The 27,197-nt window shown below is 38.0% G+C and overlaps 1 protein-coding gene across 3 annotated transcripts in view; it reads right to left on the reverse strand.

Moving 5' to 3' along the window:
* Positions 1 to 27,197, reverse strand: part of LOC145980996 (uncharacterized) — a 91,750-nt gene that overhangs the window by 60,161 nt on the left and 4,392 nt on the right. For all 3 annotated transcript variants that reach the window (XM_083114091.1, XM_083114090.1, XM_083114089.1), the window contains exons 2-7: positions 22,916 to 23,042; positions 17,495 to 17,592; positions 12,021 to 12,202; positions 9,273 to 9,479; positions 5,293 to 5,468; positions 1,006 to 1,079 (exon numbers count right to left, since the gene is read on the reverse strand). In XM_083114091.1, coding sequence (XP_082970217.1) covers positions 1,006 to 1,079; positions 5,293 to 5,468; positions 9,273 to 9,479; positions 12,021 to 12,202; positions 17,495 to 17,592; positions 22,916 to 23,014 — 836 coding nt within the window. In that variant the 5' untranslated portion in view covers positions 23,015 to 23,042. The remainder of the gene's footprint in view (positions 1 to 1,005; positions 1,080 to 5,292; positions 5,469 to 9,272; positions 9,480 to 12,020; positions 12,203 to 17,494; positions 17,593 to 22,915; positions 23,043 to 27,197) is intronic.

The raw sequence follows: 27,197 nt of genomic DNA on the forward strand, positions 1-27,197 counted from the left end.
TTCTCATCATTAAGAGTGATTAACAATGAGATTTCATGTTTTTTAAGGTTTTTTTTAAAGGACAGCCATTACTCAAAAACTAGAGCCAATGTAGAAACACTAAATTATATTTGAAATCACAATGGCAAAGATACTCTAAAATGACTATAATTTCTTTGGCAATAAAATGTGTTTACCAGTGTTATTAATGAACATACCATGTCTAAAAAGTCTTGTGGACCGAGACAGTGAGTCACTAAAATAAGTACAGTAAAACCTCGTTACTCCGGACCCTGATAAGCCGGACTTCTCCGTAACGGCTAAGAATATGTACATCCAACGTCCATGGGAGAACTTCCAAATAAAAGTCAGTCCACAACGATCTGAGTATCGCATATGTACGTACTGCATTGTATGTACAGTATTGCTTTATATTTTACTGTGCCCTTTAAATACACCATAATAAATGTGTTTTGTTGCTATAAACGGAGTTTTAATGCAATTTCTACTGTTCTTTTAGGTTATTTCAGTTCATCCGGACTTTCGTTTCAACTTATCCCCCCTATTAGTCTGGATTAACAAGGTTTTACTGTAAGTGCAAAATTCATATTTTCACAAGGAATATGGGAATTAATGTATATATTTGTATGTACAGTGGGACTACAATTTTACGTTTGAGTGTCTTATTACATTTTCCCACACTATACGTCCAATCTTCATTGTTCCAATATACAGAAAAATGTTGTAACGCTTTTCCACCACTGCAAAAATGTAAAGCTGAGATTTCAATGTAAGAAATGACTTTTAACCATATTTGTGCCATTAAAAAAAGAATCCATTACATGAAAGTTTTTAGCATATTTACAATAGGGATACATAAATAGACAGGTATATATAAAATACTATCTGCCATGTATCTTACCATTCTTCTGTCTTGGATTACAATTTGTCATCAGACCTGGTTAGCCAAGATGTACAGCACAGCTTAAGAAACTTCTCAAAAACATTAAGTACAAAATATCATACCTTGGAGGACTTATTTTTCTACCCTGCAGTCTCTTCTCTCTGAATGCTCTTCTCTCCCTGCGAGATTTTCTTCCCTGAAACAATACAACAATTGTTGAAGTGTGTGCTAATAACGAATATAATATATCATAGATTTTTTGATATGAGCGAAACTTTGACATAAACATGAATTTTTTGTTCCTTGTGAAAAGTGCAATAAATAGTATTGGAATGTTGGTCCTTGGTCTATGGAGGATACAAATTTTTACCACAAAATTGAACATAAATTATGCTGCAAAAATTAATTTCCACAAAAAAGTGCGTATGTATGTGCAGTGATGTGTTCTACACACAATTTTCATCCATTCGAAATTGCAAAATAATATATTTTGCATAAAATGCAAAATATGGTCTTTTTCGCAAATTTTAAAAATATTTTGTGATTAAAAACTTTAAAGTACTGTGAAAATCCAACATTCTTGTCTTTTAGGGTTAAAAAAATAAAATTTGTCATATTTATGCATATATAAGGTACAAGTTTTCCATAATTCTATCCAAAAGAATATTATGGTGTGTGTTATACATGAAACCATATGTAAATGGATGTTTCTCATGATTTTTCATCTTCTGTGGGAACATTTTGCATGTCAGAGAAAAAGTGGCAGGGTTCACTCATTACTAAGGGCATGCATATTTCGTTTTTGATGAAAAAACGAATTTTGAAAAAAACACATTGTAGTGTTAATTTTTCATGTTTTTGAAAGGTGTGAGGTGCATTTTGTGACCATATTTTGTCACGAAATAATGCGAAATGAACTGCAAAAAGCGAAATGAACTCTTAAACACGAAATTCAGGGTTTATTCACTGACGCGACACCTTCCGAGGTCTGAATTATCCTGAGAGTTATGCAATTCCAGGAAAATTGATTAATTCTGCTGTTAATATTGGAGAAGCAAAAATGGACTCCTTTACACAGAAATAAACTTAATACTCTGATAACTACATAAATGTTCTATTAGAAGTGAAATGTTAATTCTGTGGAATAAGTGTAGTTTTTAAATCAAATTTAGGATTATTTTCACAATTTTAAAACCAATATGTCTTTTTATATACCACTTTTCATCCATTTTTTCACCGCTATAACACCGATATTTTATTTTATTTACCGCTTTTGAACCCGAAATTGACCCAGTTTTTGTACCGAAATTTTGCCTTTTTATTTACCAAAAATATGTGCCTCTACTCATTACCCATTCACCTTATATGGAGTTTCCAACCAACATGCTGCTGCACCCGTTGCCTGCTGGGAAACCAACAGTGTCACATGATGGCATAGGCACTTCCAATTGGCTGCAGTCCCAAGATCGGATTGAACATACATTGCATTAGAGGTTCAATGTTTATGCACCATATGTGTTCAGTACAACAGTTTTGGTTCAGTGGTGGCGTACACAATACATGACCACCTGGTTGTCCATCTTTAATAATACTGCACGGCGATACAAAATAATCAAGGCCACCCAGGTGGCAAAAAATTTGGTGTAAAAGCAGGTTGAGGTTTGTCTATAGGTATGGCAAATAGTAGTTTTCCTGCAGGGTGGCTACAAACAAGCAGAAATAAAATTCCCTGACTTTTCCAGGTTTTCCAGGACAAAATTTACATTTTTCCCTGACAATTATAAACAAAATCCATGTTCTTGCAAATGGAAATAAGAAAGTCATACAGATCCTGGTATGTATTGTATTAAGTACCCATATTAGCTTCCAAGAAACTTACTTCATTTCCCTACGATTTGCATTCAAACTGAAAATTGTGAATTTTGGAAATTATTACAATTCACAAGCTAGGAAGGGATTATGGGATTTTTTGATATGCAGCCAGTTTTCAATAAAATATTTGATTATGTTTAAAATTACGACTAAATGAGATTAGAGTGAAGTGTGATTGATGAAAAAAGTGATTTTGTAATTTATCAATCTCCTTAGCATGTTTTGTTATTATATGTTGATATTTCTACTGAGGTTTGGAACCCTCTGCTTGCAAGAACCATGAGTGCAGACTTATTTTTTTGATGCATATTTTTTTATCTATGAATCAAATAACTTAACTCTTGCACATAAGTGAACAATTGATTCATACAAAACAAAGTGTCATACTTCCTTCATTATCAATGGGATGTCTCCTTCAGTACAAACATTCACAGTATATCCAAGATCCAAGTGAAATACTGTGAAACTGACTGTACACAGTTATATCATTATTGCTGGTGAAAAGGGTATATAGGGAGGTATTAAAAATTTAATGCAAGCAATTTATAGAAGGAGAATCTACTTCACTGTACAGGCACCTGATTTAGCTAATCAAATATTAAAACAGGAACACGCTATTGATAACAGTTTCCAAAAGTTTATACATGAGGCGTCTGCATGCGACGCTCGTTGTTGGAGCCGACACGGATATGTAGGTAGGAAAAAGTGGCTGTAATCTGGTGTGGAGTCGTAGCGCAACCGTTTTAGGTTAAAGATGACAACTCTCATACAGTCTCCCACCGACTGCAAGGTATGGGTGGTAATCAGATGCTCAGATTCCGGCATATAGCCACCAGCAATTGTGCGAGATGTACATGCTGGACGTCGTGAACGATAGTATGGTCAGACGACGGTGCAGACAATTCATAGAAGGCCAAACCAATGTGCACGACCCCATGCAGCTGAGAACATGTGGGCTCTTTTGCATCACATCATGAGAGATCTTGAACCACAGTCCCGGCTTTGCATGTACAGACTTTCATCTTTTGTTCAGCTGAAGAGGTTTCTGGCAGGACAAGGTTTTGACAGTTACACTGTAGTACAACTAGTTCCAGTCTTGGCTGAGACACACATGCCATGGCATACAAAATTTAGTGCCATGCTACAACAACTGTCAGAACAACGGTGGTGATTATTACGAAAATTAGGTTAAGAGTCACTCTAACTAATGTAATAAATTACTACTTTATGCCTAATCGGTAGGGACTTTGACTTTTATTTATTTTTTTACTATTTCATGCTATTTTTCCCAAAATTCACATTTTCATTTTAGTACATTTTCTGGAAAATATACCTAAAATTATACCATCGTATTTTTAAACTACTGTTTTCAATTATAGGTCACATGACCTACGCATGTTCGTGAGAGTTTGATACCTTGGAAGTTATTTTTCATACCCCCTTTTAAATTTTAAGGTAAGGGGATTTTCCCCGTACATACTGAAGGGTGCAAAATGGAGATGCACCCAAAAATTTTAAATCAATCTCACGTGACAGATACTGATATATTATGGCACCAAAAAATGGAATTATTTTGTTTTTATTTTTTTATTGATAAATTGGCATTATTATTTTTTTACTTTTTTATTGATAAGTTCCTCAAAATTCGTGTTTTTATTTTAGAACATTTTTCTGCCAATTATACCAAAACTTATACTTCCATTGTGCTTTTAAAACTATTATTTTAAATTGTAGGTCACATCATCTATGTATTTTCATGGTAGTTTAATATGTTGGAACCGATTTTTGAGGAAGTTATTTTCCATTATTTCTAGCTCGATAAATGCCGATGTTACAACTCGCCTGTGGTGGAAGGTGAGCACTCTATCTCCGCTAAAATTACACCACTTCTCGTGACAAATACCGATGATGATGTTCCGTGTTACGGTAGATACACACTTGATCTCCTATCAGAACCCCGCCACTTTGCGAAACAAGTACTTCATAGTGTATATATTTTTATATTATACTTTTAACAAACATTTTACGATCAACATCTTTGGAAGTAAAAAAACTGGGGTTTCAAAATAATTTGTGTATGTGAAATTACTACTTATGCTTATGAATCATTCAAAATTATCACAACTGAGATAAATCAATGATAATTACCAACCCATGCACAGTGTCCTGAATGCCAGGAGTGTCAATTGGATTAAGATGTACCATTTTGTTGCTGCCAAAGCTTAATGTAATTTACATCTTTACACCAGGCAATGTCAACATACACAGTGTTTCAAAGGCAACATATCCTGTTGCAGTAGTTCACAAGAGACAATTCCACACAGGTAAAGCGATAGCAAAAAAATTGGTCGAAGCTAGGGTTGCCTCGGTAGCTCAGTTTGTTAGAGCAATGGCATGGTATGCCACAGCCCTGGGTTTGAGTCCTGGTCGAGCCTACATTTTTCGCTGAAATTTCTACATGGATCAACATTTTATTTACTAAGATATTGTTAAATACATCCAATTACGACAATATATAATGAAATTTGAATACTTACTGAGTACATAGCTTTCTCCTCCTCCTGTTCTCTCGCAAGCCGAAGAGCTTCCTGCTCCTCCAGATCTCGAGTGAGGAAACTGAAGAAGTCATTCCCACACAAGCCATAGATACCACCACAAGTGTTGATTTCATGAGCCTGTTGGGGTCCCAACTGATTTACGTCAACAGACAAGTCTGAAAGATGGAGGAAACAAACATAATTTTTGTGGTTAAAGACAACAATTTGGTATAATTTTCCAAAAAATTATTTCTTCTTTATACCTTTGAAGTTACTTTTGTCTCATCTTAGTCGTAAACAATTGACGTAATTAGACCTTGAAATTTTCTTATGTCCTTGCATCATCACCGAGGTTAATAAAACACACTATAATAAAGGGTAAAGGTTGCTTGAATACTCGACGTACGCAACTTGCACACTGTGTGAACATAAAATAACAGAATCAGCAAAGAATCCAGCTGAGGATATGTACATCAGCGTGCGTTCCCTTCTTCACCCAAGTGCATGTTTCTCTGGTGATGCTCGCGTAAGTTTGGAGATAAAAAAAAAAAAGGTAAAGTGCTCCCCTGTGCATAGCACCACGCCATGAAGGCGTATAGGGGGTGTGGGGGTAACGCCCCACACTTTCTTGATCCGGTCGTGAGTGGGGTGATGTGATCAGCATCACGCCCCTGACCGCCTTTACCCCCCAGGGTTTCCCCAAGGTACCCATGTTATTCGATGCTGGGTGGGCGCCGGGGCCGCTTTCAATTTATTTGTGCTATATTTTTAACATACTTGCTTCAACAAACACATCCAAACAAAAAAGGACACTGTGTGAAGTAGATAATCTTACCACTTGAAGCAGGATATCTTGAGTGTACTGACAAAGCTCTCAACTTGTGAGTCAGCTGGGCCTTTATGACTGACAGAATGAGCCTGCCTCCTATTTTAATGTCTTAAGAGTTTTTGTTTGGATTCTACCGTATGCACAGAGCAGGCAATTTAGACTGGACCTAAAGTTTGTGACGGAAATCCTGAAGCAAACTGTAAATTACTTTTCCGCGATTTCCCGTCACAATTTCAGTTGCTCCGCCCCTGTTCGTGCTACGCTGCAACAATTCCCATTTGTTTGTAAATGGTTCATCTTGATTACGCTAGATGGCAGTTTTGTACCTGAATTCGATTCGCTTTGTCTGGTAAGTAAAAACCAGTCGTCGTCATTATCTACACAACACGGAAGACAGTTGTTCGTTACGCCTTCCCGGAACAAGATCTTCCCCTGCCAACCACAGCGATTTGACCTACTTCGTGCTGGGCTAATCCTCGTCGTCAAACATGCTGGACTTGGTTGCATGTTACGTGTGTGTGTGAGGTTTAGAAGATAGTTAGACGTCGAAGATTCTCTAGTTTGGCCAACTACGATGAAAAGTCAAGATTTTGATTGTCAGCATGAAGGTGTTTCTTTGTGACTTGAAATGCACATACATCCATTTTTGTTACGTAGTACATTTGACTTCTTTTGATGAACGGGCACATGGAACGTGGTCAGATGCGTGTGCGTTGGACGTGAGGATTTGATGAAGAAATACGAAGGATGACCATTTGTGATCGAACATCAAAATATGAAGTAGAATACGTTACTGTGGAACTGACAAAGGATACATACCAGGTGTGCCGGTTAATAATTCTTAATTTCGTAGCTGGATGGCACTTGAAGCAAGGGTTGGTGCACAGTCTCAACTGTTATGTCAGTGTGTTGCCAGGACAGTACTTGTCAAAACGCCGTGGATGTGCAACCAAGTGCGAGTGATCGTGATATTTGGTTTGTGTGGTAAACGTGTCAACCTTCAAACCAAATAAGGAGCATGTGCGGCACATGTCCTGCTTTCTTGTTCAATCAAAAGAAAAACGCGAGTGAAAGTCAACGTATCCTTGTGGAAACGTACAGTGACAATGTCCTAACTCAAGAAGCGGGTGTGTGTGTGTTGGTTTCGATGATTCAAAAGTGGTGATTTTGACTTGAAAGACAAAGATTGGCCGGGCCAGCCGAAAAAATTCCAAGACGCCGAATTGCAAGCACTGTTGGACGAAGATGATACGCAAACGCAACAACAACTGGCAGAGAAGTTAAATGTTGGTCGCCAAACCATATCTGATCGTCTTCATGCCATGGGAAAGATCAAGATTGGGCGACAAGACACAGAAAAGTGATTTTGCAGCACGACAATGCCTCATCACACACACCATTTCTGCACTTGGCTGGGAATTCTTGCCCCACCCGCCATACGCAACAGACTTAGCCCCTTCGAACTAAAAAAAGTAAAGTAAAGTGTTCTCCTGTGCTTAGCACCATGCCATGAAGGCATATAGGGGGTGTGGGGGTAACGCCCTACACTTTCTTCATCCGGTCGTGAGTGGGGGTGATGTGATCAGCACCATGCCCCTGACCGCCTTTACCCCCCCAGGTTTCCCCACGTACCCATGTTATTCGACGCTGGGTGGGGACCGGGGCCGCTTCCAACATTAGAAAAGTTCCCGGATTTGAACCAGCTGGGGATTGAACCCGGGACATTTAGCATGGTAGTCAGACGCATTACCGACTGAGCCACCACGGCCCTTCGGACTACCACTTGTTTTCATCGATGTCTCACTCTCTTTCCCAGCAACACTTCAACAATTACAAAGATGTCGAACAACGGCTTGATGACTGGATCACCTCAAAATGTGAACGATTTTTCTGGTAGGGCATCCACAATTTGACGGACAGATGGGCAAAATGTATAGCTAGTGTTGGTGCATACTTTAAATAAAGCATTTGTTACCTTTCTTCCCAGATACACTTGTTTTCTTTCAGATCAATTAAGAATTATTAACCGGCACACCTGCTACAAGAACATTCTGACTGGAGTTTACGGAAGTTTGCAGTTTTTTTTTCTATGTTTCATGGTGACGCACATCACTGTTGAACATTCAAGAAAATTACCATGAGGAAGCGACGTTGTCAAGTTTTCTTCTGCATGCCTACAGGAAATCGACGGATGGATGGAAGTTTAAAAAGAAGTTAAGATCTCCCCTGTGATGGAGGTGTATAGTGGGTGTGGGATTAGGGCCCCACACTTTCTTGATCTTGGTTGAGCTGGGGGTGATGTGATAAGCACCACGCCTCTGGCTGCCTTTACCCCCCAGAGTTTCGTCCAGGTACCCACTTTATACGACGCTGGGTGGGTGCCGGAGCCGCTTCAACAGGTTGAAAAGTCCCATTTCTTCACCTCTGGAGATCAAACCCGGGTCTCTCACATGGTAGTCAGATGCCCTAACAACTGAGCTACCGTGGCTCAGTTATCAGTGTATTAAGTTTATTCCTGTGTAAAGAAGTCCATTTTAGATTCTCATATTTATACAGCAGAAACAATAAATTTTCCATGACTTTGCATAACTCGTGGGATAATTCAGATGTCAGAAAGTGTTGCGTCAATAAATAGAAGTCAGAAAGTGTTGTGCCATTAAATAAACTCTCAATTCCATGTTTGAGAGTTTATTTTGCATTTTGCATCATTTCATGACAAAACATGGTAGTAAAATGTACCTCAAACCTTTCAAAAACATGAAAAATGAACATCACGGCATGTTATTTCACATTTTGTGTTTCCATGAATAATCCATGCCTCTACCTAAAGTTTAAAGTGAGATCCAAACTGCTATGTGCCTACACTAAGTATCGAAGCCGGATCCATTGATTACAAGGAGAACACATTAGCATCACACTAGAAAACCTCTTTCATTTTTTTTATTAATGTATTAATTTCTTAAAATCCAAGACATGGAAATGGTTCTAAATAATTACAATGATGATTTGGAGTTTAATCACTTGCAAGCACAAGTTTTAATTTTGTTTGCAGGATGAACAGAAAAAACAATACTCAGAATAATCAGAAGAACAAACAAACAAACAACTTGTAAGTACAAGGTAAATTTCTTACTATGCCAACAGTACTAACCAAAGTCCATGTCACTATCATCTTCTTCCTCCTCCTCCTCTTCTTCTTTATCCTTTTCATCATCTTCTGGTGGTGCACTATCTTCATAGGTGTACGCTATGGCTGCTTTCTTTTCAGCCAACTTCTTCTTCTCATCCTCCTTTGTTTTATTGATCGGGCCAAACTGTTCCTCCAAGTAAATTTGATGTAAGAATTTCTCTTCTATCACTGTAAGAAGGAAGCACCATGAAATAAATATTGAACTAAACTCTACCTACATTTTTTAAATAAATACATGCAGTGATTTTTTTACCTATGTTTTCTTGTTAATTTGAAGAGCTTAATGCATATTGTATCGTTGTCCCACAGTCCATGAAGTCTATGTGCTACAGGACACACACTGGTTCGAGTCTTCTGGGGGAAGCGTAACAACTTTTCTCCCGAGATTTCAGCCTGTGTATGGAACCGCTGGCCACCAACCACCATGAGGAAATTGGGGAGCTACGAATGAGTAGCGTAACCCAGGCATGAAAAACCTACAATGACCGGGAACGTGTCATGCCGACCACACGTCACCTCGTAAATGGTTGGGTGATCTCCCTCCCACCTCTGACGGGAGCGAGGGCAGCAGTTGGTGGGTAGGCCTTGGCCCTCAAGAGCTGTTGCACCATAGGTTACTTATTGTACTACTAAATAAGAATGTTCTATTATTTTCATCATACGTCAATTTGACAGTTTGTTATAAGTCCACTTTAGGTTCAGATAATCAAGACTGGACAATTGGGCATCTTCTTCCAATAGGGATTCAACACAGGACACCTTATCAGTGTTCCACTTAAGTTTGTTTAAAGTCCATTATCCATACACTCCTGTTCACATAAAGTTGAACAGTTGTTATATGTGCCACTTTATCTGAACAGGAGTGTACATAATTTCTTGGCAGTAATGGACCTTTAGCAGTTTTGCCACATGGATAGAGAAAAATCTCACAGCATTTTTTTTTTTAATAGCACACAGCACTTTACACTGAAGCATCTTATGTATCATCCCAGTTTGTATTTGTGATTGCAAAGTGTGCGGAGAAAATTATATGTAATATATACAGCATGAAGGCATTCTGAGTGACATGGTTTTCAATAAACAAGTAGTAAATTCAAAGAGGACAATGTATAATTTAAGAGATAACAATGATTATTTAATTAGAGAGACACTGTGAAACAAACTGCAATTGAGCACCTTCTTTACTTATAGTGTTAAATAACCATCAATCTCACTATATATTAACATATTCATGTTCATAACCAGTGCTTGCACTTGCAAAGCAAGTAATGTATTCTTCCATACAACTATTGTGTGCGCTATCAAGTACATATTTAAGGAGTGCCACTGATTTGTATCTGTCTTCCTCGGCGGTCATGCGGTCTAAGGTGCTGTGCTTTGGACTCAGATTACGGGACGGCATGGGTTCGAGTCCACCTGAGTTTTCGGCCTGTGTATAGGACCAGTGGCAACCCACTATCGTGAGAAAATTGGGGAGCTACGAGTGAGTAGCGTAAACGGTCTCGGAAATCTCCTACGTGAGAAAATTGGGGAGCTATGAGTGAGTAGCGTAACCGGTCTCGGAAATCTCGTACAACGGCTGGGGGTTCGACGTGCTAATCCCACATCATCCCATTACCAGTTGAAGATCTCCACATCTCTAGGTAGGATTGTGGGAGAGAGACTGGCAGTAGGGAGAGAGGCCAAGGCCCTTACGGGCTGTAGAGCCATGGGTTATTATTATTTATTTTACTGATTTGAATCTATTTCTTCCTCTCGGTTGGCTTCTAAAAATGTGAAGTAGTACATTGTTTACATCACCTTATGTCACCATTACATTTGCACCTGTGGCGTAAACCTCACTTCTGATTGGTTACATTACACAAGAAGAGAAAATGATGACCAATTCTATCTATGGAATATGCTATAACACTAAAACGCTATAAGATCTCTCCACTTTATAGGCTCGCATTTTAATTGAAGCAGAAATATTACAAAAATGGAAAGAATAAAGTTATCTTGTAAAGGGGGACCAAGGGATTCGACAAGAATTTCATATTGGTCCTTATCAACAATACACCATTAACATCTGTTACATATAAAAGTAGTCTTTACTCAGCACAGCCCTAATTTATGTCACATATCTTTCTATGAAAAATACCTAAGCAAGACTCTTAAAATGTAGAAACATATTCTTTACTATTGTTTGGATCACACTACGTGCCAACATGATAATACATTTAAAAAGAGTATTTGCCTTGACATCTCGAATGGTTACATTCCAATATTTCACCTCACTAAGGTCACTTAGCTTCTTCATGGATTTCAAAATAGTACTTACATGTGTAGGTTGTTAAGTTCACTTTATGTATGGAAAGGCTAATCGGGATTGACCCTACAGTTTAAAGTAGGATCTGAACCACTATGTGCTCTGTAGTATCGAACTTGGGACACCTTGATTACACCTAACGTTAGAGAGGCCTTTAAATGTGTATGTAGCAGAATTCAAAAAACGTAAAATGTACAGACAGAACAAACCTCACTCCCATAGAAAGTAACATGTCTTATCCTATCTCCGTACTGTCTACCAGTACAACCGTGAGAAATCTTTTTTCAATAGATTCTTTACTATTAATAATATGGTCTTAGGATGACTAAGTATTTTCAGACATCAGTTTCCAACTGTGAACCTGCAGTCAGGAAGTTATGGAGCATGACAAATATTCTTACCTCCCAGAAAATCATTTTGAACAAGTATTCTGTATCTTTCGTAATTAGCTTGTCTCTCCTCCCAGGCTTCTTCTTCAGTCGGCTGTACCTCAGCCTTGTTGTGGTGTTCTGGAATGTGGTCAAGATGGGCACGGACATCAAATCGATCGATTAGAGTATCCTGGTGGCCTTGCCATGGCATCCTGTAAATATATGCCATAGTATTTTCACATGGATAAGTGTCTCGTGCATTTTACTTTTCTCTTTATAAACTTTTATCTTCTCACATAATATCTAAGAAACTAAATGTTAAAATATATAGTATTATATGGATGTGAACTTGGTCCCTTACATTAAAAGAGAAACATTAATAAAAATAAAAAAATATAAATACGTTAGATAGTATCAAATATTCACAACTTACGTGAGTGAATATAAATTTATCCAAACGACATTTCGGAGGTCAATACTTCCTCCTTCTTCAGGTCCACATGAATATCTAGACACCAAACATGGTGTCACGTAAAAAAGTGTTGTAAAAGAATATAGGTTGAAGGCATGGGTAAAAAACACTTACAAAAGTTTCCAGTTTTAACAAAATAAAAGTTCCTGGGTTATTAAAAAGCCCATATTAAAAACTAAAGGTTAAAAAACAGGTCCCTTGTGTTGCCTAAGAACCCCTATCAGACAATGAGGCAGGGCAAAGCGTAAGGGTAACAGTCTTCACGCGTAGAGTGCAATGAAAATTCACATTCCCCTCCTGCAGCTCCAGAAACTTCGGCGGTGACATGAAAACCCAACTCGGCATAATCCTTACCGGCTTTATCCCATTTTTTTCAAGAAATGAATCCACCCCTCTTCTAAATTGCTGTCGTCTCTATTGAGCTGATTATCATTACCGGTGCATATATGTGCGGCTTCATATTCATTCCTGTCCAATTTATTATTAATCTTCCTAATAACTTCTTTTTCTATGATTCTGTGTTTACTTTCAATAATGTGTTCGGCGAGACTAGTTTTAGGAACTCCTTCCCTAATATCTTTATCATGCTCACCCCATCAGATTCACATGCTCCTACCAGGTTGTCCAACATATTCTCTCCCGCATTCACACACAATTCTGTAAACCCCTTTTGGCCCTTCCAGGTCTTCTTTGTTCCACCCCCCTTCTTTCTTATATTCCGTGAAATGCTTTTCAACGTTACGAGACTTTCGCCCCACATTTAACCCTGTATCCTTTCATCACTTTTTCCATTATTTTCCAAAATTCCTTTAAGATTGGGAATACCGACATAGCAAATTCAATCATTCTGTAGCTTCTTCTTTTCAATTCTCTCATTGGCATTATTAGTTAGTTCTTTTCGAACAACTCTCTCCGCTTTCCTAGCAATTATATTCTATTCTAGCAGTTCTTATGCAACACAAGGGGACCTGTGGCTTTTTAATAACACAGGAACTTTTATTTTGTTAAAGCTGGAAACTTTTATAAGTGTTTTTTACCCGTGCCTTCAACCTATATTCCTTCACAACACTTTTTTACGTGACACCATGTTTGGTGTCTAGATATTAATGTGGACCTGAAGGAGGAAGTATTGACCTCCGAAACATCATTTGGATAAATTTAGACTCACTCATGTAAGTTGTGAATTTTCGATACTATCTAACGTATTTATATTTTTATATTTGATAGTGAGTAATATGCACTTCCATATTATGTTGTTTGTAGAAACATTAATTAAGAGTATTTGAAAATAAAATCCTTAGAAAAATATTTGTACCTAAAAGGGGTGAGGAGAAGGTTACATAATTCAGAACTGCATAATTTGTATTCGTGTCCTGATTTATTAGAATAATTAAATCAAGAAGACTTAGATGGGCAGGCCATGTGGGAAAAAAGAAAAGGTTACACGATTCTTGTTGGGAAGCCTGATGGTAAGAGACCTGTAAGGAGGCCAAGACAAAGATGGAGGTATAATGTTTTTGATTGATTTGGTGTTTTAAGTCCACTTTATGCACAGTAAGGCTCATCAGGACTGGACCTACAGTTTATAGTGGGATCCAAAACACTACGTAGGGTATCAAACCTGGGACCCCTTGATTACAATGTGACAAAGGGAGGTATAATGTTGAAATGGACCTAAAGGAAATCGGTAAGGATGGAAAACATTGGATTTATTTTGCCCATGAGGACAGATGCAATGGTGTGTTCCTGCAGCCATAAACCTTCGGGTTTCAGAAGGCTAGAGAGTTATCCTAATTTTACATTTTACAGCAACAGATATGTCAGCGTGTCTACCAGTTCACAAAAACAAAATTCCTTGACTCTTCCAGTCCACGAACCAAAATTTTCCAGACAAAGTCATTTGGGAAGGTCACAATATTTTAGCTAAACACCAAACTTGGAAATCCAAGAAATTTCACTTCACACATTACAAGTAATAATGAGAAGGACAACTGAACAAAAACTGACTTAGGTTGGGGTATCAGGGGTGAGTTTTTACACTTGCCATAAATTAACTAATAATGAAGAAAGGATTATTTGTTATGAAAAATTATGACTCTTACAGCATAAATAATACGTAATTATACTAAAATTTAATAATACATATTAATCCTAATATCTATCTAACACAACCCAAAAATTGATGGTAAATTCCAATAGCCAATTAATCTAAAGTGAGAATCATAGAACTTAAGACCTTCTGTAAACAAAAGCACGTGTACCCTAACAGTGTTGCAAACTTATGAAAAAAAATAATCCACATAGCCTACAAGGTGTTATAACATTCCATTTGTCAACAGATGCGGAATAAGCAGTGTATTACTGATGACCTGTTGAAAGTTATCCCTCATCGTCTCGTAACTAATGACAAATGTGTGTGTCACAACGTGGTCGATCTACACCTCAATGTCACACATTCCAGTATCCTCCAGAGTGTACTTCATCATCTCTAAAGTTACTTCATCAAAAAACACACTCGTATATCCTTTTCTTCCCGTTCAAATATATGCTGTATTATGCAGCAAAGACACCAAGGGAAACTAAGATGGCAACTTAGAGAAGCATAAAAGTGGAGAAAGAAGACTGTAGAATACAGACATATTTTGAAGCAGTCACATTTTATTGTACGCTACATATAAAATAAAATGCATATTTGGGGGTGAATTTTTAAATATTGTCACATTTTTCTTCTCTTGTTGAGAGGTGTTCATTTTAAATCAACCTCCCTCACCCTACGGCCTGCCCTCCTTCACCCGCAAAAGTATTCCGGAGTGTGAGGATGTCCGCGGTGGCTCAGTCGGTAACGCGTCTGACTACCATGCTCAAGGTCCCGGGTTCGATCCCCGGCCGGTTCAAATCCGGGAACTTTTCTAACGGTGAAAGCGGCCCCGGCGCCCACCCAGCGTCGAATAACATGGGTACCTGGGGGAAACCCTGGGGGGTAAAGGCGGTCAGGGGCGTGATGCTGATCACATCACCCCCACTCACGACCGGATCAAGAAAGTGTGGGGCGTTACCCCCACACCCCCTATACGCCTTCATGGCGTGGTGCTATGCACAGGGGAACACTTTACCTTTGTGAGGATGTCCCCATCCGGATAATAAACACCTCTGGATTATAGATCGACTCCTGCGTCCCTCCCCATCCCCGGAGGATTGTCACTGACAACGTGAAATCACACTGTCATATGCCGACATTCGACATACCCCTTCCATTTCTGTACTTGACTTAGGAGAAGTATTGAGGTTGGCAACAGCCTAATAACGGATTTCTTCCGCATCATGTAGTCCGTTCTATGAAAGCACGCTAATGGAAGAAAAACGTGTAAATTACATTGGATTATACATTTTAAAATATATTTTCATTAATGGTTTCTGTTTATAATAATAATACGTGGTTATTGTATAAATTACAATCGATCACGTGAACAGCAAGAAAATAGCGCCAGTTTCGAACATGGCGACTTCCATGCGAGCAGGAAGGTCTCGCGTGTTTTCAGAGTCTTTAGGAAATACAGCCGTTTGAAAAGTGGCAAGAAGCAGGTTGTTCTTAACGTTTATGTGACGTTGTGTCGGTGCTATCCTGAGCAAGCAGTGAAGTTGGTGTCCAAGTGTAATTGTGTGTCTCCATCTTTGTGTTTTCGGTGTGGTGAAAGAAAGGAAAACGACCGGTCAAGTTGCGAGTCCCGCGAAAAAAACACATTGTTGCTCGTATAAACAAGTACACCAATTTTGAGATAAGCGCAATACAGCACGAGGTGCTTTCATATTCTTTCAATCAAAGAGTCGTTCTGTCCACTGTGGGGAAGATGTTGATAGTGATGATTGATGACGATCTCCCCAATATTAGCAGTCTACGTTAAATCGCCTTTTGTGCCATGTTGAGTTCCTTTTTGGGAAGTAAATTTGACAGACCATACTCTGACAGGATGATGTCTAGCGCCGAAAATGCCTCAAGTTCAAAAAGGAACTGCTGAATTAAGGTAAGAAAATACATTACTTGCATGAGACATGCGTAAATAATGTGCATATTATCGTCGTCTTGTTTTCTACTGCACGAGAAACAGAGAGAAAGATAAACAATTTCTTTTTATTAACCGGCTTATCTTTGTTTAGCTTCTGCTAAAACTGGCGGTATATTTGTTGCACAAAGGAGAACACAATACTCTACATGTCAACAATGTTGGGCAATAATTTAGTGGAAGCAATAAAACCAAAAGGCTTGAATTTACTGAAACGAATCTCTCACTCTCTTGTATAACTTTGGCGCTGTCATACTGAGAGAGGAGGGGGGAAGGGGGATCTGTTAACCCAGTGTCAGATAAATTGAACTTTTGGCGTAGAAAAATATGTTCATTCTTGAACACGTATTTAATCACTTGTAGAAAATTTATTATACTTCAATGTGTAGATTATCAGTTAAAATAAGAATGTAAAATTAAAGGTTGCGAGTGAGCAGCTATATGATGGCCGCACCATTCACGAACAGCTGGCACGGAGTGATACTTTACTCGTAGTGAGACGGTTGTTTACAGAGGGTCGGAAGGTTCGTGATTCTTACTTTAGTAGATTTCTACATGAAAACATTTCAAAACAGGACATATTTTCCTAGAGTACTTAATATACAATTTCTACTGTAATATTCAGTAACACCCTGTATATCAAACTGAACTATATTTGACCACAACAAATTTAAAATTTCTTGTTTGCCCAATTTTTCTTTGTTCTAGAACCTACCTTTAGTGCACTATTAGAAAAATGTTGACTTTTCCAAAAACACCTTGTATGTTGCCGTTCTAGATGAAGCAAAATGTAATCAATGATATAAAAAGTAAAATATTTGGGAACAGAATTCGTTATGAAAACTCAAGTCCTTCAAAAGACTTGGAATCACTCAAATTACCTCATTTCAATTCATGAAGCAGCAAAAGTACAATAAACCTTACAAGTTTATTTAAGTAAATGAATTGCACTTATTAATGTTATTACTTACATGTTAGCTGGGCTGTCTGCTGCCAAAGCTATTGATGGGTCAAGATGAATTTTACACGGCCTTCCATGAAGCTGCAAAAACTGGGTGGGATCTGCTTTCTGAAAATAATGAAATGATAATCCTCATGAATGATGCTGGTGATCAGTTATATGCACACAACGAAAGTGGAAAATTTTGAATTGTTTATGAAGATTCTTTTTCATATGATTTCTTTTTTAATAGCTCACAGAGGGTCATACTACTTATCATGTTGATTGATTGATTTGGTGTTTTAAGTCCACTTTATGCACAGTAAGGCTAATCGGGACTGGACCTACAGTTTATTTAAAGTGGGATCCGAACCACTATGTGCTTCCACCGGGTATCGAAACCGGGACCCCTTCATTACAAGGCGACGACGCTACCACTGCGCCATCGGGGAGGCCTACTTATCATGTCATGACTTTGTTACAGTAATTTTATACTAGTTTTTTTAGATTAGTAGTGTTGGGTTTAATGCTGTCAGAGTTTCCATTTTCTATTATATATTTTATTGGCTTTATGTGGGTTCATACTATATTTGTTTTAAATAAAAATAGGTAGTGAAAGTGCTCCGCAATATAATGAATTGGACAAACACTGGTCATACGAATACTGACACATTCATACATCCTTCTCATCGCTACAACTATGCAATAGGAAATGAACATTATGTATATTTCTTGATGAAGGTCTTGTATTAGATATGATTGGTTTTAAGTGTGTGTATACAACTATATTCTGTTTAACACCAATTAAGTAATAAATAACCTGATATTTACAGACAATATAACAAGTCACGGTGGATTGATTTAAATTCCAATTTAAATCAGGTGATTTTTTTTTAAAAAAATCACTTATTTAAATCACTTCAAATGAATAATTTATAGAATGTTGTATATAAGGATTTTATGTAAATATCAGAATCACGTTTAGTGAAAGTACATTAATCTAGAAATCATTTAATGGAGTTTATTATGCTCTAAAAAAGGAAAATAAAGGAAACAAAATATATGTACTGATGGGGTGAAGCTCATATGAAAGGAAATCTAATATGTAAACACACTTAAATATCTCTTGATTAAAATTCAATAACTTTTATGGGCAAAATTAGCAAACTAAATACTAATCATGTTAAACTGCAAATAGTGTCATTACATTAAACTGTAAATAAACATGGCAGTTTATATTTTGCAAACCATCATTAAAAAATTGCCAAAATAAAGCTACAAAGACTACAAAAAAATTTAAGTTACAATTATATACTGTAGTTCATCCATAATGTTTTATTTTCAGTGGAAGAAAATTTACCGAAATCATTTTCATTAACACACTCAACAAATATTTCCATGGTATGTTCATATGTATAGTATCAGAAACAGAAAAAGAAACATTGACATATCTTTTCTTTTGCATTAATCAAACTGTTCAAATATTTAACAGAAAAAGCCTTACTATATAAAAAAAAACATATCTACATATATGGCAGCAAAAAACATACAAGCAATTTTAAGCGTGCATTTTTAAAAAAATCTGATTAAAATATAAATAAATCATAAAAATCATGTTTTTTATCCATCCTGTAACAAGCAACCATAATTTTAATAAGCAATACTTCCAAAAAGTCCAAAATATTAGAGATATAATTCATGGTGGCTGCATCAAGTATTGCTGCCTATTGCTTTATTGTGTAATTATAAATTACAAATTGTAGTACTTCCAGTCACAAAGTGAGATTCAAACAACTATGTGCGACCCCCAGGACTTGTGTTTTATTGTGATTTCATCATGCAACGTATGCATTTTTTTACATGGTTCAATTTTTATTTACGTCTGTTAACACATACTGCGTAGTTTGGCGATTATAGGGTGTCTATCAAAATAACAAATCCAAAATTCTTGACTTTTTCACAACTTTATCTTGACCTTGTAACGCTATTCCTCGCTCGCAAAGGAATAGGAGTCAGATTGTGTGCAATTCGTTTTTTGATTGTTTCCTTTTGTCGGAGAAGTAATACGTCCCATGTGACTATGGAAAGGGAAGGCTCTCGCGTGGCTTGCGGAGCTCTCTCTCTCTTACTCTGGCAGCGGTTGGGTTCACATCTCGTAGCTCTACCTTGAACTGGTAGAATCGGTCTGCTGAAGTCATCATCTGTGTACTGGTAGTATAATTATAATATATTTAAGTCTAATCTAAGATTCATATTACTTCATTTAGTTAATTAGTTTTATTTGTGCACTATTAAGTTAGGCTATGTTTAATGCTACCATTACGCAGATGGTCCTTTCAGATTTGACCGATATTCACTAATCATGTTCATATGTATCCAATTAGATTTAGAACTTAGAACTTCCCTATTCAAAATTACTGATTAAGATATTTTCCACGGAAGAACAATACCGAACGTTGAACCAATCTCAATTAGGAATGGGAAACACAATCTGATTCCGGTACATTTATTTTGCCTTGTATGAAATGTGGTTGGTTATATTTGTAATTTGAATGAATAATGTCAATCGGACATAACAGTTGGGCTGAAAAGTTCGTAGGCTGACTCATAGATGGCGTTACTAGAATTAAATCCATGTGATTTTTACTTAGTACTAACCTTCAAAAGATACGTGTATAAATTTCACAGCTGCCGGATAATTAGTTCGCGAGATATAGCATTGTGAGTGAAGCAGCTTTTGTTATTGTTAAAAAATGGAGAAAAAAGAATTTCGTGTGTTAATAAAGCATTGCTTTTTGGCGAAAAAAAATACTGTTGAAGCCAAGGCTTGGCTTGATAAACATTATTCGGACTCTGCACCAGGAAAATCAACCGTTGAGAAGTGGTTTGCTAAATTTAAACGAGGCGAAATGAGCATCGAAGACGATGCACGCAGTGGACGCCCCAAAGAGGCTGTTACCGACGAAAGCATCAAAAAAGTCCACAAAATAATTTTAAATGATCGTAAAGTGAAGTTGATCGAGATAGCTGAGACTTTAAAAATATCAAAGGAATGTGTTGGACATATTGTGCATGAATATTTGAACATGGGAAAGCTGTGTGCAAAATGGGTGCCGCGCGTGCTCACAATCGATCAAAAGCAACAACGTTTTGATGATTCGGAGCAATGTTTAGCGATATTCAACCGTAATAAACACGAATTTTTCCGTCGATATATTACAATGGATGAAACATGGCTCCATAACTACACTCCAGAGTCCAATCGACAGTCAGCCGAGTGGACTGCACGTGATGAACCGAATCCAAAGCGTGGAAAGACGCAACAGTCGGCTGGCAAGGTTATGGCATCAGTATTCTGGGATGCGCATGGTATTATATTCATCGATTACCTCAGAAAGGGCCAGACCATCAACAGCGATTATTACATAGCGTTGTTGGAGCGTTTAAAGGATGAAATCACGAAAAAACGGCCCCATTTGAAGAAGAAAAAAGTGCTGTTTCATCAAGACAATGCACCGTGTCACAAATCAATGAAAACGATGGCAAAATTGTATGAATTAGACTACGAATTGCTTCCCCATCCACCATATTCTCCAGATCTGGCCCCCAGTGACTTTTTCCTGTTTGCAGACCTTAAAAGAATGCTCGCTGGAAAGAAATTTAGCACTGATGAAGAGGTAATCGCCGAAACTGAGGCCTATTTTGAGGCTAAAGAGAAATCGTACTATAAAAATGGCATCGAAAAATTGCATGACCGCTATAATCGTTGTATCGCCCTCAAAGGCAACTATATTGAATAATAAAATCGAATTTTGTCAAAAAAATATTTTTTACTATGTTAGCCCACGAACTTTTCAGCCCAACTGTTATATGTACATTATTCTAAATTTGTTACTGGAAAATTTCTAGTGTTAAAGTTACTACTGTTGTATAATACAAATTTCTAGTAGTTGTTTCCTTAATAAATTGTTAAATATGCTATTTACTTTTAGTACTTCCCACAAAGGCCTCTGACTCTGCTAAATATTTTAATAAGTAAAGGTAGTAAAATTGTCAGCCCATAGTATAGATAATTGTAGAGGACTAGTGGTATAATCCAAATCTAAATTATATGGGAAAATACTTGGGTGGTGACAACCTTTCTTTCCATTTTTCTAAACATGTATTTAATCCCCCCCCCAGGTATAGTTGGAAATTAAGAAAATAGATTATTCAATGGAAAATCGCTAACACAAAGAGAAAAGAAGAAAACTGAAGTTGTACTTTAACGAGAAATTTAGACTTTCTTTAAATATTAATGCATGTAAAAATTAATGCTTCAGACTTCATCCTGGATGGGGAATGGCCAAATTACTTTAATATTTTTACAAAACTTGACACACAGAAGAATGTAATTCTTAAGAAACAAGGCGAAAAAATCTTAACCACAACTCAATAGAATTTTAGATTTTAAATATTATCAAATCCCAGCACAGGTATATAACAATGTAAATTCACTATATTGTAAAAAAAAACAGCAAAAATTCTTCACCACAAGCATAATTTCTTGACTTTCTTCACTGGTAGACCACAGTGTTAGACCACAGTGTTATTCATTTTCACTTACATATATGTACTTCTACACAATTCTGTACTTGCCTACAGCCATTTCTTTACTGTCGTCTTAGGGTCTTTCCATATCGCACAACCCGAGGACAACTTTGCGTTCAGATGAAGAATGCCTATGTGCTAGGTTAGATCTGTTAGGTTTGGTACTCTTAACATAAATACACTGTAAATGTAGTGCTTATGCTAAGAAAACCAATCCTAACCTAACACCTTACGCCCTAAAAATAATAGTATTCCCCAGTGACAAGAAAACAAGATTGTGCAATAAGGTAGACCCTTGAGGAAGAGAGGAATAGGCATGCGAAACGGGGAGTTTTGCGCAAGGTACCCCGAACATCTTATTTTTCCCCATCAACTGGACTGTTTCAAAATGAAAACTCTGCTGATTGGTTTCATAAAGGTTCCTATTTAGTTTAGGATACTTACTGTCGCTTCTATCAATGGAGAATGTGTTGTCCATGGAAAGCGCGAATGCTGCAAAAAGTACTTTTTAAGGTTTTTTCTTCTTTCTTTCAAACATAAATACTTTTTTCCTCGAAATCCAAACAGTGCTCATTACTTTAAGGAAGGTTCAAATTTCATGTAACAATGATTGCCAAAATTCTACTATAATTAATCATCCTGCTAGGAGAATTTTAAAAAATCATAAAACAATCGGAACAGTCACCAACAGAATTACCACTATGCCATCGAGGCGGCTCTGAACTTAATATTGTTTCGTCTTTCACTACAATGAACTGATCAAGGTCCAACAATGGTTCAAAGAAATTTCTACCAACAGCTAAGAATCACATGAAAAAGCATTGTTTTTGAGTACCTGGATTAGATTTAGAAAAATACTCACAATCTTTTCATAATATTCTCTTCTTCTTTCCGCCCTCTTTTTGTAATCCACCATCATCCCTCGTATTTTCCTTTCTTGCTTCCTCGCTTCATGCCACATGTTGCCACACTTACTTTTTATGCCCTTACTAGAAAAAAGAAGCACATGGTAATTAACAAAATATCACACACACCCATGTTAATATAGTAGTATGATTACATATATACGCTAGCCCCATCTAGTTGGCTGCACTTTTTGACACTCGGTGCAGTGCAGGTGTGTCCAGTGTCAGGGTGGTGCAAGGAAATGACGTTCAGCCAACTAGACAGAAAGCGGTGTTCAAGTTCAGAATAATCAACAAATGCCCGTCTGCTGCTTTGAACGGTCATTTGATTAGGTAGCACGCACCACGTGACCATACACCAAACATACACTGATCCGGAAGGTAGTGCCGGTGTAGACACCAAATACACTACTTGACTCCAAATCAACGAAATAGACGACTCGGTGTTGCACCGTGCAACCAACTAGATGCTTTGGTGCAAAGAGAGTCAAAGCGAGTCAAAAAGTGCAGCCAACTAGACGGGGCTGCTACAATCAGGATACACAGAACTTACCGAGTCTAGGTAGTGCAGAGAAAATAATACAACTACTCATATCTAACACTCGCTGCTCAGTGCAGAGGACAAGTCCTTATTATTATTATTATTATTAAAGTAGCGTTACAATTAAGATTACAAGTGTCTTTACCACAAAAACAGCTTTTTGCCCTACATGAATTAATATAGTTATGCTATTTGTTTTTAAGTATACATAGAATGGAATATTATAAATGTATATAATTGAAAAATATAAGAAATAGAATAAAATAAACATTTTTGCAGCTACGTTACATGAAGGAGGCAATGAGGTAAATAAGGCACGGTGTCAGTATAGTTACTAATATTAAAATCCACATAAATAAAACGAGTAAAAAAACTGCTTTTAAGTAACATTTCAGTTTTAGTTGTGATTTTCATCAGGGAAAAAAAGTGAGTACAACTGAAACGTTGATATTAAATTAAATACTTTTTGCTTGTGTCATTACACAGATTTGGTATAAGTCTATATTAGATGCTTTTCCTAAGGAATACGTGTCATATATCGTTGGAAAGCTTATTGTATAAGGAATGAAAAAACGTCAGTCCTGATGCGAGGAAAAACAACGTGTAGGAGGATATCGAGAAAAACCGTTGTTGTCCGGATATGCGGAATTGCACGTACGGAGGGAATTTTTCGATGACTAGAGTGCTAATGGAACCTAACCTAACAGGCCTAACCTAACCTCGTAGGAATACCTCATCTCCATGAATGGTTCGTGGGCTACCCGTGCATGGTTTTTAGGACTAACGTGAATGGTTCATGTGGCTATCGTGAACAGAAACCAGAAAGGAGAAAAAAAAAAGTACTTACCAAAAGAAATGCCACAACGAACGCAAAAAACCAATCACCACTCCGAACACCAACAAGCGAAGCATACACATTTACAACGCAGATGCAGACACGAGCCTGCAGTGTTGTGAACCCCCATCACTTACCACCAAAAGGAAAAAAGGATGGCAAGTAGATTCTAGCCCAGATTTGACTGGGTTAGGGTATTTCTGCCACTTTGGGCTAATTACGACAATGAGGATGCATGATGATTGATGCAGGGATGCTCACAAAGAACACCCATGTCCAGGCAGGGATCTATGGTGTCATGGCATGCTGTGCTAACCACCCCACCAAGAAGGTTGCTGTGTAGAGATATGAATATTAGTGCCTGAACAAACCGTATGTACTATGAAGATTCCCACATAGTGACCTTACTTTTCCGCATGTATTCAATTACTTTTAATAGTAGATAATTAAAATGGAACTGATGTAAATCATCTTTTTAACAGCATAGATATCAAGAAAATGAAATGTAAAATATGTCAAAAATTTCTTGGTTTGTTTGAATTGTTGATTTAAGTCCCCGTTATGCACAGATGTCCCCACCATGTAGTGCGGTCTATCTAAGGCATCATGCTTTAGGCTGCGGCTATAGAATGCATGTAGGTTCGAGTCTCCTGTGGAAAGGCATAACTACTTCTCTCCTGAGATTTCAGCCTGTGTATGGGACCAGTGCCCACCCACGAATGAGTAGCGTAACCTGATCATAGAATCCTAAAACAATGACTGGGGGATTATCGTGCTAACCGCATGCCAGCCCATAACTAGTTGAATGATCTCTCCCACTGGCCGGCAGTCTGTAGGAAGCCCCTGGCTCTCACGGGCTGTTGTGCCACTGGTTATTACTTTATTATGCAGATAGGCTAATCAGGACTGGACCTACGGTTTACAGTTGGATCCGAACCACTGCGCAATGTGCCTTCACCGGGTATCGAACCCAGGACCCCTTGATTACAGGCCAACACACAATCAGGAAGTCCCTGGAAAGTTCCTTTGTACTGACTATTTGGTTGATGGTGCCTCTCCCTATCTGAGGTATAGTGTTGTTTTCATGTGGAAACATGTCTCGGATGTATTCAAAAGAGATGCAGTATTTTGGCAATTACAATGCAAAAATGAAATACGTGGGTGAATCAAAAGGTAAGTTACACCCCCCTGTAAAAACAAACAAAACACATTAGAAAGAAAAAAAATTATTGGACCAAAATGCATTAACTTTTTCGACATAGTCACTAAGGTGTTCCAAGCACTTTCTGTATCGTGTGACCAGTTTTAGGATTCCTTGTGTGTAAAAATTCCATCCAATTTCTTTGAACCACTTTGAGAATGCTTCCTGCACTTCCTCATTTGATGTGAAACACTGACCCCCTAGGTTTTGTTTGAGAGGACCGAAAAGAAGTAGTAGACACAGGGTGCCAAATCGGGGCTATAGGGAGGGTGAGACCACACTTCCCACTTGAATTTCTGCAGTAAATCCTGTGTGACACCAGTTGTATGGGGGGTAGTGTTGCTGTGAAGAACAACAACCCCATCACTCAATCTTCCGGGCCTTCGATCTTTAATGGCTTTTCTCAGCTTCTTTAAAGTCTCACAGTATGTTGCGGCATTGATTGTTGTTCTTCGGGGCACAAACTCACTGTAAACAATGCATTCGGAATCGAAGAAGATCGTCAGCATGACCTTTCGAACCATTGGACAGGTTTTGGCTTTTCATGGTGGTGGCAAATCCTTGTGTCTCCATTCCATGGATGCCCTCATTGTCTCGGGGGTGTATTGGTGCACCCAGGACTCATCTCCTGTGATGATTTTGTTCAGAAACTGCGGACCATCCATGGAATAACGACGAAGAAATGAGAGCGCAGCATCAATCAAAACGTTGACTTTTGTGCCCGTCAGTTAACAAGCGCGGCACCCAGCACAGTTTACGATAAACCACCTGATCACGAATCAGCATAGACACACTACCATAGGATATGTTCAGTTCACTTGCAATCTCTTTAATTGTCACACTGCAGTTAGCAACAATGATTGCATTTACACGCTCCGCGTTGTCGATAGCGTTCACAGTTGCAGGCCACCAAACACGCGGTTCGTCGTTCACGTTCAATCTTCTCTCTTCGAACATCTGGAACCCTTTTGCGATCATGGGGCATGTCATCCCATTCTCACCATACATCTCGACAATTTGGCGATGGATTTCACTCCAATTATGCCTTTGTACCCACAAAAATTGGACGATGGAGTGCACCTCAATATTGGATGCCACCTCAACACGACATGCCATACTCACACTGTGACTACTCGCACACTAAACCAGCTGAAGCACGGCTGCTTCTGGTGTGTGAAGCAAACATTCCAAACAGTGTTGCCACCAAGCGTGATTATTTTCTCTCTCCATGAGGCCTTAAAAAGATCGCTTCGTGGGCTTGGAGCAGAATACAATACGGGGGGTGTCTGTGAGAACCAATCACGTCAGTGAATGAGCGAGTCCGTTTGCCACAGCTAGTTCGCTGCAGCCTTCTGGAAGGGTGAGTGACCCCTGCTTCTTGCTACCTCGGCCAGTTTGTTCGGCTGAGGAGCAGACGATACGAGAGTATCGTCAACAGTGTGCGAGCGACGTCTGCTGTTAGCCCGCGAAGCGCTCTTTCTAAGGCCTCCTGCAGTATAGTACAGGAACATGGTTCGGGTGTACCTTAATTTTTGATTCACCCTAGTATATTATATAAATTTCCAGATGAGCTGCAAAGAACATGTAAACTGGACAGAAAAATCATTTGTCACTATTTTCCATGTATTTTGTGTAAGGTTGAATATAAGAAATGGTTATGCA

Source organism: Lepisma saccharinum, chromosome 28 (assembly GCF_977018435.1).
Source record: "Lepisma saccharinum chromosome 28, izLepSacc3.1, whole genome shotgun sequence".
NCBI classification, from domain to species: domain Eukaryota; kingdom Metazoa; phylum Arthropoda; class Insecta; order Zygentoma; family Lepismatidae; genus Lepisma; species Lepisma saccharinum.